General features: G+C 36.1%; 2 protein-coding genes across 7 annotated transcripts in view; one reads left to right on the top strand and one right to left on the bottom strand.

The window, feature by feature from the left end:
* The window catches only part of LOC106155860 (protogenin B), a 38,706-nt gene extending 28,517 nt beyond the window's left edge, over nt 1-10,189 (top strand). Inside the window, exons 12-22 of the mRNA XM_087006661.1 lie at nt 1,074-1,193; nt 1,809-2,003; nt 2,276-2,365; nt 2,788-2,950; nt 3,502-3,629; nt 3,757-3,915; nt 4,208-4,354; nt 4,782-4,878; nt 5,118-5,283; nt 5,529-5,657; nt 6,136-10,189. Of these exons, the coding sequence (XP_086862787.1) occupies nt 1,074-1,193; nt 1,809-2,003; nt 2,276-2,365; nt 2,788-2,950; nt 3,502-3,629; nt 3,757-3,915; nt 4,208-4,354; nt 4,782-4,878; nt 5,118-5,283; nt 5,529-5,657; nt 6,136-6,660 (1,919 nt within the window). The 3' untranslated portion in view covers nt 6,661-10,189. The remainder of the gene's footprint in view (nt 1-1,073; nt 1,194-1,808; nt 2,004-2,275; nt 2,366-2,787; nt 2,951-3,501; nt 3,630-3,756; nt 3,916-4,207; nt 4,355-4,781; nt 4,879-5,117; nt 5,284-5,528; nt 5,658-6,135) is intronic.
* Nucleotides 10,190-10,701: 512 nt separating this feature from the next.
* The window catches only part of LOC106155859 (talin-1), a 52,711-nt gene continuing 44,813 nt past the window's right edge, over nt 10,702-18,599 (bottom strand). For 4 of the 6 annotated variants that reach the window (XM_087006656.1, XM_087006657.1, XM_087006658.1 and 1 more), the window contains 7 exons: nt 18,170-18,294; nt 17,711-17,773; nt 14,087-14,212; nt 13,092-13,163; nt 12,564-12,746; nt 11,924-12,049; nt 10,702-11,614 (listed from right to left, as the gene is read on the bottom strand). In XM_087006656.1, the coding sequence (XP_086862782.1) occupies nt 11,486-11,614; nt 11,924-12,049; nt 12,564-12,746; nt 13,092-13,163; nt 14,087-14,212; nt 17,711-17,773; nt 18,170-18,294 (824 nt within the window). In that variant the 3' untranslated portion in view covers nt 10,702-11,485. Of the gene's footprint in view, nt 11,615-11,923; nt 12,050-12,563; nt 12,747-13,091; nt 13,164-14,086; nt 14,213-17,077; nt 17,096-17,710; nt 17,774-18,169; nt 18,295-18,599 lie in introns of all 6 variants that reach the window. The other 2 variants (XM_013530878.2, XM_013530880.2) reach the window with 2 other exon arrangements.

Here is an 18,599-nt window from a genome sequence, read left to right on the forward strand (position 1 = left end):
AAAAAAGTGTTAAAAATGGAAATAAACCCATTTCAGAACAGTGCTGTCTTGTTTACATTTTGGCATTTTCAAGGCGTGACTTTGAAGATCCATGGGCCTGAAGACCTTTGCTAGTCACATTTTCTGAATATCTGTGATACAAATATTTTATAATTAAAAATTGATGGTCATTAAGCTGTTAAACATTATGTAATATTGCATCAAAATTTGAAGAAACCCCTATTTTGGGCACTGCTTCCATGATGACCATTTAAGGAAAATCATGTCACTTACTGTTCTCAAACTTACAGGAAAGAAACATGGGACTAAAATACAGCTTCAGTAGGCAATGCAGTCTGTTTGGTATTTTTTTTTATTTTTTTTTTTATTTTTATTATTTATTTATTTTTTTTTTTTGGCAGTTAAACAGTTTTTTGTGAAAATTTAATTTTTCACATATTGGCATTTTCAAGGTGTGACTTTAAAGTTCCATGATCTTGAAGACTTTTGCTTGTCACATTTTCTGAATGTCCATGTTACTAATATTTTATTAATAACATTTGATTGTCATTATGCTGTTAAACATTTTCTAATGTTGTATCAAAATTTGAAGAAACCCCTATTTTGGGCACTGCTCCTATGATGACCATTTAAGGGAAATCATGTCACTTACTGTTCTCAAACATATAGGAAAGAAACATGGCACTAAAATACAGCTTCAATAGGCAATGCAGTCTGTTTGGTAAATTTTTCTGGCAATTTAACAGTTTTTTGTGAAAATTTAATTTTTCACTTATTTGCATCTTTATTTTCTGTTCTTTGTCTGTACATTTGACAGCTTTGCTGCCTTGTTTTAGAATCATTAAAAGTACATAGTGCTTTCACTTTATTAAATAGAACTACTAGGTAGACTACTTTTCATTTGTAATGTAACCACCCAATAAGAATGTTCAAATTGTAGGAATTTATTACTTAATAAATACAGTATATGTAAAATTCTTTATTTTCCCTGTTGAAATGATCGATTCATTACCATATCTGCTTCAGCTCCAGAGACAACCACAGATAGTTTATGACCTTGTTTTACCTTGCAGGCCTTGCCCCCAGGACAACCTATGAGGTGCGCCTGCTGGCCAGAACCAGCCAGGGCTACCCTGACCTTCCTAGACAGACATGGGCCACTGTCACCACCACCAACTCACCAAATCCACAAGGTAGACACTGGGTTAAACGTTTGATTCAAAACTTATCTGAATTGGTTAATTAGGGAGGTGAGGGATTAGAAGGATGGGATAAGAAGGGCAAAGACGGAAAAAAATTGTCATGTTGAAATTAGAATAAGTAAGGATAAGGTGGTGATCAAACTGTCAGTTGCTCAAGGTGACTGGCATAATTATGCCTGGAAGATGATTATAACCTTGGTAAACCGGTTATATCAAAATGTTTAACAGGAAATAAGACTTTGTTTTCATCGTGAAGCACAGAAATGGGGCCTGTGTTTCTTGGAAATGATTCTTTTATTCTCTTTCTCTGGAAATGAGCTTTATGTTAGGATTTGATTACACGTAGATGTCAATCAGTTGTACATCTTATGTTTCTGAGTCTACAGGTTTCATAACATAGGGTATTTGAAGAAGCATAACATCCTCACCATTTGTGATTCAGATTTGATACTATAAATTCTTAAAATTGTCCAACAAACACCTACCTTTTTTGTTGCCTCAGAATTGCATGATCATTCACAGTGCCTTTTTTATCCCTTTAATATGTCTGAGAATGAGCATCACTTTTGAATTTTTTTTCTTTTTTTTTTTTTTTTTCTGCCTCAGCCCCTGAGGTTCCAGACCTGAAGGTGATTGTGCTGAATGCTACAGCTGTGCAAACCTCCTGGCGCTATCCCAACACCTCCCAGACCCCTGTAGATGGGTTCAAGGTGAAATGTAAGAAGATTGGAGATGAGGAGGGCTCTGGACAGACTTTCAATGTACCGAAAAATGTTTTCAAGAAGATCATAGCAAATTTAGGTGATTATTTTTATTTTTATTGCATATTTATATTTAACTGTGTTTGTTCAGGAAGGGTTTTTAATGCAGGGATCAGAATTTTATCCAGTGTTAGTTTACATCTGTATAACATGCAAATTGGATGCCAGAGGCTATAAAGTGACCAGTAACATATGTTCCAGACAATTAGCCTGGTTACTTTCCATGATATAGTCCATCATCTCATGTCTTTTATAAATAATTGGTCTGTTGAAATAATTGGGGTGATGACTGTGAAGTTCTTCTGTCTCCAGAGATGGGCACTCAATACGAGTTCCAGGTAGTGGCATACAACTCCTATGGTGATGGACAGGCAGCTGTCAGAGATGCTTCAACTCTTGAAGGTAAATATAGCTATCATGTAAGATGCAGGTTGTAAAGATCAGAAATTCTTGAAAGATCCTTCGTTGTTTATATTTGACTGTTTTATTTTAATGGCAATGTATAAAGCAGTGCATCTTTGTACAGACGTGGTTTAAGTCTGACTGTATTGCAGGATCAAGGACCTGTTGAAATCTAGACATCACAGGCCTTACCAAAATATTGCACACCCAAACATCTTTCTGACATGTAATTAGTCTGTGGTACTGGGGCCACATCTTACTTCAACTACAGTATTGAAATTAAGAGCAAGATCTGATAGCTGAAAATTATGTGTCTGAAATAGTTACTGGCCCATTTGGGTTGCCTGTAACCAAATTTCATTGGTATCATGTTGGGAGTTTTGCCACAACTGTTTGTAACTGGTTTCGTATGTCCTATCCAGTTCCAACCAGTGCTGTGCCTGTGCCAATAGATGTCCACGCACACTCAGAGTACTCCACCACCATGTTTGTCAACTGGCGGGTTGCATCCGAACCTATCATCTATTCTTATGAACTACGCTACATGGAAGATAACAAGGAAGACACCCAGGAATTGTTAGAATTGTGAGTATTTCTCTGATGACAATGCATTCTGTCCGAGATCGATGAAAATAACTAGAAAGTATTGAATTTTTATCAGCGCAAAGTATATAATGTATCTGAATGGGCAGTCAATGGCAGTTGTTTGAGTATTTTAAAATTACCAATGAGAAGAAAGAGACGATGAGCAAAGTGTTGTATTTTAACCCATTTTGACAAACTACAGTAATGTGACTTTTAAGATCAGAGTTTTGCCATGGAAACTTTTTTATTATCATCAATTATCTTGCTTCATTTTAAAAGCGAATCACAGTTTACCTTGACATAAAACAGCACTTGATCAATTGCTACAATTTATCCAAGTACAGAATCTACAACAGAAAGGAAAAAGGTGACAGGGGTAGATGGAAGCCGTCTTCTGGGTCTTCCAGAAGATGGTCAGACTTTTTCAAAAGTCACAAGTTTAAATTGACGGGCATCTAGTGGAGGATGGATCAACAAAGATATTTTTAAGACTGTTGGAAAATATCTCTGGATCTGCCACTGAATGGTATTTTGTATGGTTTGTATTTCAGGAAAGAAAAGCGTGCCCAGCTGAGTGGCCTGAAGCCATATACCATGTACAGGATAGCTGTCCGCTCCTTCACCCACAATGCCCACAGTGAATACAGCAAGGAAGTCATGTGTAGGACAAAAGAAGGAAGTACGTATATCATCAAAAGAGCTGGGCATTTACTTAAAACCTGAAAATATCAAAACTTATATTCTTATAATTATATTCTTCTCCTGATAAGTGTTTGTTGATTCTAAAAGAATGGTTTACTTTTCAGAGCCTGGTATGCCAAAAAATCTGAAGGTGACTGTGAGGAGTCCAACATCAGTGGAAGTGTCATGGCAGGCCCCAGACAACCCAAATGGAATAATACGGGAGTATACTGTCCATTACAAATATCAGGATCAAGGATCTGCATCATTCAGAATATTGAATGGTACAGTTTTTTTTTTTACATTTTTGCATACAGACATCTTTGTTAACAAAACAGAATTTTCTCTTTCACAGGGGTTAAGATTTTTTTGTTAACTACAAAGAAGATTCTCATCATTTTTTAACTCTTTTCTCCATCAAACTTTTTCCATTAAATTCTGTTTTTTCATGTACTGTGTATAAAACTCTAACAGGCAAAAGTAATATTCACACTAGCAGAGTGATTAGGCAAGCATTCAAGTTCAGACCATCATTTTCCACCAGTTCTATTAACTGTCATATTCACCATTTCCTAGGCTCAGCAACATTTGCAAAGCTGGCCCAACTGCACCCAGGCAAAGTGTATCAGGTGGAAATACAGGCTTCTACCAGAGCAGGCAATGGGCCTCGCAGTGAAAAATTGGAGTTCAAGTTGGAGGTACCTCCGCCTAGTGAACCAATAGGTAATGTCACAGAGATTGTGGTAGTATTGATGGTATTATTGTGTGTTAAAGATTACAAACTTGGACATGTTGTGAATTGCGCAGTGGGATCATGGTATGTATTATAGCTGTGTAAGTTCGCAGTTTTGAGATCAAAAATATGTAAGCCATCTGAATTGCACTTCCTGGTAACCATGAGTTGGTATTTTCGTGTGTGTGTGTGTGTGTGTGTGTGTGTGTGTGTGTGTGTGTGTGTGTGTGTGTGTGTGTGTGTGTGTGTGTGTGTGAGTGAGAGTGAGTGAGTGAGTGAGTGAGTGAGTGAGAAGGTTGAGGAAGTTGAAGGATTTTGTGTATAATATGAATAAGATTGTCATTGGTATGATAATCATGAAAAGGATTGTTCATATTTCGTTCCATTAGGCAAACTCCTTATTATCTCTCATTTTAGACAACCTGGATGACACCAAAGTTGGTATTATAGCTGGGGTCTCTATTGGCATTGTGTGTGTGGCTATCTGTATTGTCCTCATCATATTGAAAGCAAGGTAAGAGTCATAACACCACAATATGATGAGAGTGTGCAAGAGGATATGTCCAGGAGTTGTTATCAGTATGGACAACCTCAACTCATTTGTTTGGTATAATATTTGTACTGACTTCATGAATGAAAATATATTTGTAGAAGATATAACCATGCACATTTTGATATTTTAAAAGGAACTGGCAGTGTTCCAGGTTGAGATGTTTTGAAGAGGAAACTATACAAATTGTGATATATTTTTAGGAACCGTCAACGACCTAGTGAGCCAGAAGCTGTGCGTTATTATGGCAATGGCCATCTACCTCAGTCAAACGGTGGCAATTTGTACCACCAGTGTACGGCAAATGGGCATGAAGATAGCATCACACCCATGTTACCAGCAAACTGCACAACTGCTGATGACCCCACAGTATGAACATTTTTTTTTTTTTTTTTTTGCTTAAACAGATCTTCAATGTTAATGTGGGTTTTCCCATATGCCTAATCTGTGGGTAAACTTTATAATTTTTCCTACTTCAGTCATCAATATTTCTCGAGGCTAATATTTTGACTGTGATCCATAACACTGGCTTATCTGATAGCAATTTCTCTTTTTAATCTGGCAAAAGTGGTGATTTCCAAATATTCTAAGTTTTGTTGATTTTTTTTCTTCAGATTGAAATTCAAACCCCAATTTTGAGAAGGAAGGCGATCCCTACAGTCAACCAAGGTTACAGGCCTAATGGCATTGCCATCTCCTCCAGACTGGGGCAGAAATATGGGGTAAATGGACGGAACATGGAGGTGAGACAATAGCAGCCATATTTATTCATGAGCAACCACACACATAAGCAAGATATTTAACACATTATCAAAACTACTTAAATGGAAATATGTATATTGTGAAGCAATGATAGACTCTGTTTACAACCAAGTTGATCTTCTATTAAATATGATCCATTGGAAAGCTTTCCTTGCAATCCACTAATGGATTCCCTGTGGGGATTACGCAGCAAGCTTTCAAGTAGGTCAGCCATATTTGATCAGCAGATAAGTTAGTCTGCAGATTGGTTGTGAACATAGACATATTCTGGTAAAGTATAAGATGACAACTTGACATTTCCAATTAAATTTTGTAATTCTGATGTGTTGATTCATAGTTGTAAGTTAGACAGGTTTGAAATTTTTAAAGACACTTCTGTTGTTACAGTAAGCCAAAATTTATTATTTGTGTTTTTCTTTAAATATTATATTCATGCATATCCTTGTTGTTTTCTCTCAGTCCCCTGACAGCCAGCATTTGTTGCAAAACACAAGTAGTGAGCCAGAAGGCAGCTTCCATGGCGGCGTAGGCAGCAGTAGCGTCAGCAGCCCAGAGCCAAGCAACCATACTTCCTCACAGTATCTGTCCCCCAACACAGACTCTGCTTCCTCACAGAGTCCTCCAGGCTCGTCACAGAGTCCTCCAGGCTGTTTGGAGGGAGATATCACACACTCTGATACGGGTAAAATTCCTCCACCTCCACCTCCTCCTCCTCCTTATCCTCAGCCTCTTCAGCAGCAACAGCAGCAGCAGCTCCAGCAGGATTCTCAGCATAGCAAGTCTACCTCTCACGCCAAACAACTTACAGACTCAACAGAACAACTCCAGTCTCAGGGTGATACCATGGAAGAGGGTCCAGAGCCTCTGCCAAAGCTCTCGAATTCTACACATTTCCCAACAGCAATGCCTCAGGTAGAAGAGACAGAGTTTGCAGGGACAGCATCTCAGTTAACACAAGATCAGGCATTTATCACCACAGTCTAGGTGTAGCCTAGCAGATCACAGCTGTAAGACAGATTGCTGCGGAGTATTCAGCAGGGAAGAACAGAAGGAGACTTAAGAGGATAAAAGAAGGGGCGCTCAGTATAAAACAGCGATGCAGGGGACACTGATTGCACTGCATTTACTTCGGATATTATTGCGGGTATAAACTTATTTTTATTATGTTCTTCACACCAGGTTCCTGCTTCTTACAGCCCTAAACTTCAGCAGAGTAAGAGTGGAGTGCGGCATAGCAGGGAGAGACCATGATGATGATGAGGAGGATGAAGTGGACAACACACATATGCTGGCAAGGTTTTGATGCCATGCTTGTGCATACAACGAATAGTGGAATATATCTAAGGTGCTGCTCTGTTGATAATGAGGAATTTCTAGTCGCTGTGACAACAGAGCTTTGCTGCTGTTGCCCTCCACATCTAGTGCTCATACACCAATTCTCCCAGTCTACGCAGCAGCAGGGTTTACAACGAGTTTTCAAGAAATCGTAGCACAAATTTTCAAGGCCAAGCTCAGGCTCTTCTAGTCCATGTTCGCCTACTGCAAGTAAAAAAATAAGGCAACTGTATTCACACACTTCCCAAGCTGAAAGTCTTCGGTAGTCATGATGAAGGATATAGGGGCTTTCAACTAGACAACTAGTGCAACCTGTACAGAAAGATGCATTTAAATTCAACCTCAGTCACACATAGACAATTATCGATTTCATGTCGAAGTGCATTTACATGTGTTTGTCTGGAGTAAGAGTAAAGGGCATGTACATAATAAAATAAATAAAAAAAAACCTCAATAGATTTTCTCACGGGTATTGAGTAACCTCAGAAGTAATCTAAGTAGTGATTTAGTCATTTTACATGAATCATGCAAACTAAGGGTAGCTGATTTCACATATACTAGAAATTGGCCCTATTTAGTCTTGTGCATAGTGGTTGGAATAATATCATTATACTATTAATATTTTAGCTATTTAACCATAGGCTTTCCTTATTTTTTGTATCTGTGTCAGCCTTTTAACTGTCAGCTATTCTAGCATCTAGGGACCAGACGTCAGGGGTAGCTGGGAGCATTCATTATTTGTCCTTTCATTTTTGTTGGTTTTTAAATGGAGTTTTGTGCTCACTCTTTACTAACAGTAGGTGGCAGCTCTCATCAAGTCGTTCCTCTACCTAGATCAAGTAATCACACTTTGGACTCTATGTAAGAAAGGGTGGGTTGAAGTCTTCCTGTACAGCTCAAATATCAGTATATTTTATTATTGTTCAACTGTCCAAAACCAGTATAATATGTGATGGTACATATCCAGTGTTTTATGTCTTTTAGTATTACTTTTGTTCTTATTATTTGACAACTTCAAAGAGCACTCCCTTCCTTGTTAATGTAATAGGTACATGTTAATGACCCAGCTGTCCGTGGTCCTCTGGCCATAATGCTAAAGTATGTGTACTTTTAACCACACTGTTTATATATAAATATTATATATTTGTTGTTTTATCAAGGCGACCTTTTAGTCAACATACATATGTGTAAATACTATATATACACCTTCCACAGTATTTGTGGCAGGCCCAAGAAGAAGCATGACATTTGCGATTTACAAAAACAGTCAGTTGTAAACAGGAAGCATTATTATTATTATAACTATATATATTATATATATCTATATCTTTATCTATATATGTATATGTTAGTATGCTTGTTAATGTTTCAGTAAAGCAAGTAGACCTCCTTTGCCCCCCCCCCCCTCCCCCCCCTTCCCCATGTGCATGAAGCCTCGTATTTCTACCTCAGTATCTTTGCACATGGCCGCATCTCAGGGAGTTTAATATCGATTACGTTACCATGTGCAAGGTGCCTCTGACACTTGGTACTCGTGTGCTGTATGTTGTCTATACACGTGCCAGTTTTGTGTAGAAATGGTTTGGCAGCTGTACCTTAGTGGTAACTCATGTTTCTTCCATCTGATTTTATTTTATTCATTTTTTTTTCCAAACAGAAATGATGGGTCTTTTTCAGTTCAGGTTTTAAGATCTACACAATTTGTGTACTTTTAGAAGCAGGGTACTATTTTAGTTTAAAAGCTACTTGTCATTGCAGTTGTGCACCTCTACCAGCTTATGACCATTTTAGGACACTAAGTAAATAAGCTTTTGACCTTTGTTATCTGGAGCTAATAGTTGGAAGAAACTGGAAGAAACTGGACATGTGTCAAAAAAATCAAGGGGGTTAAACTCTCAAGCCAAAGTTATGTTGAGTAGTAGGTAGATAGTCATTATATTTTGTCTCTTTGTATTTAACACACAGTACACTCAAAATAATATGTGCGTGGAGAAGCTACACACCTTTGTTTACTACATCCCAAAGGTGTCCATAAAATGTCACTGACTATTGAATGCCCCGATTTTTTGTGTGCATGGGAAGGCTTGTTAAATGCAGGGTATTTAATAGCTCATCACCTGGGTCACATTATTTGGGCAAATTTGGGAAGAAGAAAGCAAATATGTGTAGTTACTCCATGCACATTTTGTTTTGAATGTATTTCTTGTCTAAACTAAGACTCGCCTGCCTACCCAACGTACGTCAAGTTTGAGAGATCAGCCCTTTGGAACATCTTCCCAACTTTTTGGCAAGTCTGTAAATATTCCCTCAAATTTACAGGCACCATGATATGATTTGTTTTAAAGTTATGTAAGCGTCATTTGTCAAAGATTAGATTGTGGGATCCAAGTTATCTGATGAAAAAAATTCTCTCCTGCTCGACATTGTTACTTTGACAATGTTTTGTACGAGCCTTTACAAAATATACCTCATTTCAGAGGTAAACTATGTAAAGGATCAATTTTGTCTAGGTAAAGGCCAATTTTGGAAAATTTCAACTATGGACAAATTAATTATTTTACATCTTGTATTTGATGATATATGATTCTTTACCTTCAAGTTGTTTTTAGCAAGAAAATAGTATGGCCCAGATAACATCACCTATCTTGGATTGCACAATGTTCAGATTTCATGGTTATATTTTGTAGTAAGACTTTACTCAATGGCGTGTAAGTATGCAATACCAGAAATGTAACTAATGTTTCAGTTAACTAATAGATATTCCAGCACATTTTCATGTCTTTATTTTAGGAAAGTGGGGTTTCTTTTGAAAATCATTAAGCAGGTTTTTCTTCTAGTTTTATGTGCAGACACCATATGTCTGTGCATATTTTTGTCATCTCCACCATTTTCCTTCACCTTGTTCAGGCTTTTCCGAGAAAGCACAGATCTGGTTATCTTTTTAGTATTATTTCGAATTAGTTCATTTTTTAAATTATAAATCAATTCCAGCCTTTTTCATATCCTTGCATGGTTCTTTTCTTTTCTTTTTTTTTAAGCATATTTTTAGTTTCTGTAAATTTGTTTGCACCCATGTCAGCATTGCTGTCAAAATTCAACTCCAGAAAGCCAACTTTTGTTACTGCCAACACTAGGTGCATTGCCAAACGATGGCAATAAAAGTAAAGTGAAAAAAGTTCTTGTTGCTGACTTGTTATATATTAATGTGTTAAATGTACAATCCATATTAAATTTGGAAGTGAACACAAAATGTATTCAAAGGCACATGGAATGGGGATATTTCTATTACATTTATACTGTAACCCATAACCAACTTAAATTGGTTGTCAAACTGAATACACGAGAATGTTAAGCCAAGCACGTTCAAACAAAATCTGCCTGGAAAATTGCACCATAAAGTGGATTTATTCTCAGTTGTAAGGTTAGTTTTTGGTAAATGTTAATTCCTGAAGGTATAACCTTTCCTTAGAAGTGTGACTTAACATCCATTCAGTTGTAAATACGCATGAAATCAAAGTGCATTTTCCAGACCATTTTGGTTGAATAATTTTGGTAGCACGTTCTTCAAGGTTGTCCAAATTTTGGACACATCAAAAGAACTCTCTTCAAAAAATGGATGTGTGGTATGCCAGAAATGCTTTTCATTCCAAAGCAGGCCGAGTGATGGAACAAGAACAAAAACAAACAATGTTATGAAATGAAAAAGCTTTATACATAATAATGGCATTCTGTTACTCAAATTTAAGAACCAAATCAATTGACCCCTTCAAAATTCCTACTTTTCTAGTTCTAAATTTTTTAGCCCTAAAATTCTAGTACTAGTATTACTACTACTGCAATAGAGGTTATCTCTTGGGGAGGGGGTTGCTCTTAATATTGGAACAATAAAATACTAGTAAACTTAAAAGAATACAGAAATATGACCATTGTCAATGTATCCAATAATGAAAAAATGAATACTCTTGGGTGCTTGTGTTCTACATGATTTTACCTGTGTTAATATAAATGTGATCTTCTTTAAACATCACTACAGAAAAAAATACTACTTAATTAAATTGGAATAGCACCAAATAGTAGGCACTGAATATCATGATATGTATGTAGGCACAAATAATATTACCTTTAAATCACAAGGAAAAAGAAAGTCTATTCGTTCCATCCTCATGGTTCCAATGGTGTATATAACAATTTATATATTAGATTTGAAGAATCTCAAATTTGGCATAATGGTGCCACAAATGGCAAATTCGATGGTGTACAAGGCATGGTATTAAATTAATGTTTACGCATAACATTAAGTCAAATGTCTCCCATCTCAATGCCTCAATCCACATTCAACATGATCAGGTCCATTCTGCCACTTAACCAACAGAAGTTCATGGAGTATCTATACTTCGAATGGATGTCATATGTTAAACACTATATAGATTTATACATTTTTGTTTTTAATATTGTTGTCTTTATGACCATGTGATCACCACACAGCATCTGTTTCCTCTGGTGGGTTGTCCTTGTATTTTTCTTTTCTGATCATTGCCAGCCGCGATCTGGCTGCCTCGAGTTCCTTTTCTTTGCGTATGATCTCCTCTTGAGCCATGATGATCTGATGCAAAAAAAATTAAGAAATGTTTATGTCAAGTTCCTCTACTAACCAGCCCTTCTAAAATCTTTCCCAAATATTGGTTATGAAAATCAAACCTTTACTTGTTTAACTCCACTTAGTACAAAAGTAATTACGTTAATTTTTATTGAAAATTCTTCTTATTTTATATGGAATGTCTCTCAAAAGAAGACATTAGTGTGATAAACACAAGAAAGAAAATGTTCTTCCTTTAAGAGCAAAAATTCTTTTTTTTTTTTTTTTTTTTTTGCGAAACTGGGGCAATGTCAATGATGAAAATCTTTCACTCACCTGTGCCATTCCTCCCACCATACGTTTGTTGATAGTCAGACTTTGTTCCTCCTCAGATAGTTCCTTGGCCTGCTGGGCTGCCCTCACCAAGGCCTCTGTGGCCCTCTTCACAGCATTACCAGCTCCCTATGTAGAGGGACATGGAAAAGAAGGGATAACTTTAACATTGTGGGCAGAACTTGAAAACAGTAAATAATAATCTGGTAATAATGATTTTAATATTGATGATAATATAATGAACACATCACAGAAAACCTAAAGCCAGAATGGACATAAGGATGATTTATCACTGGAATATTGTTTAAATGCTTCAAATAGCACTCTAAATGTTTGAAAAAGTTCAGCTGAGACTGAGGGAGAAATGCACTGAGAAGAGCCTTGGACTAATGTCGTCAACTGCTTGTACAAAATGTACCCAAGGGAAATGAGAAACACACGAATTAGATGTGATGTCCATTCCAGATAACCAAACATAATAACCAAGTAGACTTTGCTTTCATTTGCCAAGAAACTCAAAACAAATGAGGTAAACCAATTATGGCAAGTTCGATAAATTTTGCCCACTGAAAAGCTCTCATAATTACTGTAGGTTTTGAAAACATAATCATCTAACTTATATCTGAACCACCCCCCTACTTACCTGTAGTCTCTGCATGGACACAGAGTCAGTATCTGCCTTCACCTTGCAGGCCACCAGCAGCTGTGCCGTAGAGCTAGCCACCTGTTTGGCAGAGGAGATCAACTTCTCCTCACTGGCATTCCCCTGGACCATGGAGTTGGCAGCTTCACACAGGTTGTGAGTGGCCGCAGCAACCATCTTGGCCTGAAATGAGAGAATAATTTACTTATCATTATCATTATTATTATTATTATTATTCCAGTGGGAATTCCCAAATTTAACCATAAATTTTAAAGCCTTAACTGAAAATTTTCAGCGACTAAAAATATGATAGTGTCAACTTGATTCATATTGGTGGAAATTTAACCATCAACCAATCAAATGTTGGAATACACATCTATAGAGAACCACTGTATCAATCGTACAAGGTACAGTCTGAGCAGTATTTTATTATTTTTTTCAACTGTGCTTCACCATCTTTCAGATGGCCATCATGTTTCCCCATAAAGCTTAAGGTTACTTTCTGAGTCTTGAAGACCATGTACTCACTGCTGAGATGAGTCCCTGTGACCACTGGCCATCTTCATCCAGGAAAGAAGAGGCTCTGTAGGCTGCTGTCACCTAGATCAATACATGGTGGATACAATTAAAGTCAAATAACATGAAAAGATACACAAAACAACAAATTCATTTTACTACAGGTGAGCATATGAAGATTACATCCATATTTGTACAAGTTTAAAACACCACTGTAAAACTGGCAATGCAACTATTTCAATATATATGCTATATATTTTATATAACAAATAACGGAAATAATTTCTAATGCAATGCTGGTTCATTATTCTATGGTTCAGTTTGCAGTCATAAACTCCAGTAGCCATGCCATACAAATGCTCAACCTCAAAATATTTTATCTCCTTTACAATAATATATTTTTAATGCCATTATACACATTATATGAACTTGATATACAGTGAACACCCATCTATATTATAAAACCATACGGTTGTTAACCTACTTTATATGACAGCCACCTGCGGCAAATAAATTATGTGACAGCAGGCACTTTTATACTGTAAGGTAATTACTCACAATTTCCATACACGCCAAAAATTTTAAAGAATTACTTTTTCTTAAAATGTCTTTTTTGCATATTTTTAAAAGTAAAATTGACTTCAGACGACAGTAAATCAGTTTTGTTTCAAATTTTAGGGACTTAATTACCATGGTAATAAACTAATAACTCAACCCTGCTGATTGGTAATATTCATCTATCATGATAAAAGTAGGATAACCCTCCAAAGATTATAAACCCTGATAAAACTATATGATAATGTAATGCTATGTATAAAACTCATTGGTGCAATCAACGTTACTGTGCACAGGTAAATTAAATTTCAATAGCCATCCAAGAATTAAAAGCCAAATGAATGAAAGAGTGGTAAGAGCAAAATTTCACAAGTCAAAATGAAGCAAAGTTCTCAAGCCTGCCAAAGGCGGGTAATGAGGGAAAATTTATCTGACTTTAGTACTAATCCTACCTTGCCCTGCAATACAAGTTCCTTCTGTGCAGTACCAGCAGCCTTCACCAGCGCCGCTGTGGCTGCAGCAATGGAGCGAGCTGCCTCCAAGATTTGTTCCTCAAAGTTCAGACTTTCATCTGCCTCCTGAAAAGAGGAGAAACCTGGCACATACTCAAATTTGCAACATAAAAAAAGAAAACAACAGAATATAGAAGTTCACTACTTACAACATGAGCAATAATCCTTCAGCAAAGTCTAAATATCTGAAAAGATTAAAGTCTGCATTTCTTCAGAACACACAGTGATACAGTATTTACGTTACATGTACCACACATTAGACCAGACTTGCCAGTTCTAATAAAAAAGTCTTAGTGCACCAGAAGTTGCCTATTATACACTATTTCCCTTTAGTTTAACAATCCTGGGTGTCATATAGCATTTTAATTGTTTTGCTTTTACTAAAAATCACTTGTTCACGATTGCTTTTATGCCTAATCTAGCATATTGCAACCAAAATTTTTTTAACTCTATCACAAAAGATCAAGGTGTTGGCAAAGGTCAGCTTTTAACATCCATTCCAGCAGATAAAACTCCAGAACTCACAAATCAAACTCAACCCATTTTCCTCCCTGAACCCTACCAACTCATCCTCCCATTCATCTGACTCCTCTTCATCCTCAGAAGTGGAATAATACAATTCTTGCAAATAGGCATAAGGCCTAAACATTGTCATACATATCCAGTAACTTATATCCCTGTCACAAACAAAAAAAGGGTTCTTCCTAAGCCAGTGGAGACCTTGCAATATAACCCTGTACACAGACTGCATACATAGTCCCAACCTAGGGGAAAGGTCTAACATGTGTCAGGCCAGAAATAGCATTGTTTTGAAAATGGGACAAGTCACATTTGTATCCAGTGGCAGGGCCAGAATAAGAAAGAGAAGTATCAAAAAAGATCCTGAAGAAGAATGCTACTGTGTGCAGCCTGATACAAAGGTATGTGTTAACTTGATAAATGAGTACCTCTCTCTCTCTCTCTCCTTTGATCTACCACAAAGAGGCAGTCATGCAAATTTGGAGGTGACCCAGAGTTAAAACAGATTTCCACTTCAGTCTTTCTCATCTCACTGTCACGACATTTACAATTCTAATGCCATATCTTTTCAGGGTGTATAAATCAATTTTGGCCCTCATCTCATTTGTCACTGTCATATATTCATAGATTTAGACATTAAATGTGACAGGTGCTCAGTTAAGTGATAAGAATTGCTTGCAGATGACTACACCCAGTTGCTATGGTAACAACAGGACTCTTGTCATTTGTATCTGGAAGTTAACAGTAGCTGTTTACAATGGTTTCAATTTATATGTACTGCGCTGAGCAATAGGGTGTCAATTTTCAGGTTGTTTTGCTGACAGTCATACATGGAAAACGTATAAACATGAATTTTATTTTAAGTGGACAACTCTCTCTTAGCTTATGGTAACTAAAAAGAAAGCTGGTAAACAGGCTTTTAAGCAAATAAAAGAAAGCAGATAAAGGGGAAGGGTCAGGCTAAGGGCTTTTTTTGCACATCAAATTCTATAAATTATTTACTATTTTTTTACTCATTCATTTAAAAAATGTTGACAACTACTCCCCACATCAAAAGTAAAACAAATCTGTAAAAGCACCACTTTATGAATTATATTCATAAATGGAAAATTAAAGTGGATGGAAAATTAAAGTGGAGAAAAGCACCAAAGTCAACTGTCATGGTTGAATCAAGGATAGACAAATATTTAAACTTTTTTTTTTACCTTTTTTAAAGCACTGTACCAAGTGACTTAAAGACTTGAAATATGTCTAAATATGTATACATGGCCGATGGAATATGATAAATCCTAACCACAAATGGAGATATTGTTTTGTTGATTCCATGCCAAGTTTCACTAGCCATGTACAACCAGAGTAAATGTAGAGATCTAACACAACATGTTTTTTTTTTACAACAGAGATATATAAAATAAGAGGGGGGAAATACAAAGCAACAACAGCCAAGTAAGTTATAATATTATATCAGTAAATCATGCTGATACTACATGTATGGAGAAATCTATCATTTTTGTGAAAAGCTACTTTGGGAAAGATAAAAAATATATATACCAAATATTTTGAAGAAAGCAATTAATGCTGCCTTCAAAAACTGCAAATAATTTTTTAAAGCAATGTTTGTTCTTTTCCACTTTTTCTATAAAATCATTGTAAGTCAGCTTGTTATTTTCAAAGTTCAATTTACAATAACCCTCAAAAGGACCACATGTGGGCTCTTGACATGAAAATAATACAACAAAATTCCACATTTTTTCTGACCATGACTCAAAGAAGTTCTGAACTAAAAATACAACTGTAATTCTTAAGATTTTTTTTTTTTTTTTTTTTTTGGAGGGGGGGGGGGGGGCTTAGTTTAATTCATGACAATTTTGCTTAGCATGTAAATTATTCAATTTTTAGCAGGGACAGTAATTCCATGATCTAAAATGTAAGCAAAATACCTTCGAGACAAAAAAAAAAAAAAAAGAAAATTGGAAGATATAAAAGACAAAGGGGAAAACACAATTGGTCCCTTTAAAGCATAAGCATATTTTTTTTTTAGGTTAAATCTTGAGACTGAAGTGTATATGTGCATTAGGAAAGGGATATCACAATATCTAAGGCAGTATTCAAGCTACAACATCAACTGTCACTGGGGGAAGCAAAGATGGTAAATGACAAAATCCTTGTCACATAATACACCAGTCAGACTGCAAAGGCAAAATGTCCTTTGACTGGCAAAATTTTAAACATGAAATAACTAGACATTCATTACTGCTAATTTAAGCTATATTATAAATCATACACTGGAACAACACTGCTAAATAGAAAACATCAAAACATACTACACAAGAGAATCCCAAGACATGATATTATGCGATACAACAAATACTACATCTTATGCTAATTCAGTAAAAGATCAATCTATTTTACCTGACTGCCATCAGCCCTCTGAGTAATAAAAGAAATCAAAAGAGAACACACTAAGTAATGAAAAGATGAAATGGAAAGCACTAGATTAGACTGATATTAACTCCATATCAAGATGAAATCGGTGCAAGGAGAAAATAAGACATGTCAAAAATCCTCAAGAAGTAAAAAATTATTTCATTTTCCAAAGTTAGTTAATCTGAAATCTTTGCTTGTCTTTAATTACATACATGCTGGGTGGTATATTTCTTGTTATCAGCAGATTTCAGACCAACTAACTTATCATATAATTTGTTAGAATTTTCTATCAGTAAGTCAATCAGTCAATTAATTTATCAATCAATCAATCAAAAAAATTCGGACAACTCTATTCCACTGTTGTATCACAGTTTTCCACATGATATGTTGTCTATTTGGTGACTATCAGATTCACCACCAAATATTACAAACATATCTCATTGAAAACTGCACCCCTCTCTCTCTCTCTTCAGTAAACAACTAGTAGTCAGTCAGCAGTGCATTCGTCAGTATGTACTGGCTAATAAAACAAGAGTTAGCACTCAATTCCACTACGAATAGAACTCCTACGTGGGTACGTGACTAGCTGTAAAAACAGGTGCAGGCTAATGGTCTTACCTCATCATCCTCGTACTCATTGTGTCGCGTGGACACGGTCATTGTTATGGGATAAGAGGACGGCTGATTATATAAAACACATGGGAGTCACTTTGTGACTAAATTTGTTACTCAAGTCTGTTGTATATGCTGAATTTCTGATAAATTCCTATAGTTTTTTTTTTTTTTTTTACTGTTTTAATTAAGTTCATTAAGAGGATATGAATTAAAAAAATTATCTCCTACTTTTCACACCTTTCAGTATAAGTTATAATCAAGTTGACATTAGGAGTTTTTAAAAAAACTATTGAAGCATGCACTATACTGTGATTTTAGTGAGTTATGATAGCCAGCATGCAGTGTGAAATAAATATAGTGGACAACAAATTAAAATAATACATCAGTAATGGTCTAATTCTCACAGAGTTGATCATTGTAGAAGTTAAGAAATATATTAAGCTGTATCACACCGACTCCTACCTTGGCTGGTTGCCTTGGCTTCAGAGCTGCCAGTTTCTTTGCAGCAGCTTCAATGGAGTTGGCAGCAGTGAGCAGTTCATTCTCAGCTATCACTGTGGGGTCATCTGGATCTACCCACTCTGTGCCTGGAACAATACAACATACCATGAATACAATGAAGCTCGTGAGTTAAAATTTTAAGCAAACTAAGTTGTGTTTCACAAGCATTTAAAAAGTTGTTCATCGATTTTTTTTCTCCTTTCAACTATGCTGTTTAAGCAAATAATGATCATTATTAGAAGATTTGACTATGGCCAAGTTTTACTGTGAGCACTCTTGCTTGCTAAGAATTATTTAATCCACAAGCTCATACATGTACATTCATAAGAGCATCAGAAACTATATCAGGTTGGCAGAAGAAAAAAAAAACCTTGATTTGTAGGTGTATATT

Source organism: Lingula anatina, chromosome 2, assembly GCF_051362555.1.
Source record: "Lingula anatina isolate TDL-2025a chromosome 2, LinAna3.0, whole genome shotgun sequence".
Lineage (NCBI taxonomy): Eukaryota > Metazoa > Brachiopoda > Lingulata > Lingulida > Lingulidae > Lingula > Lingula anatina.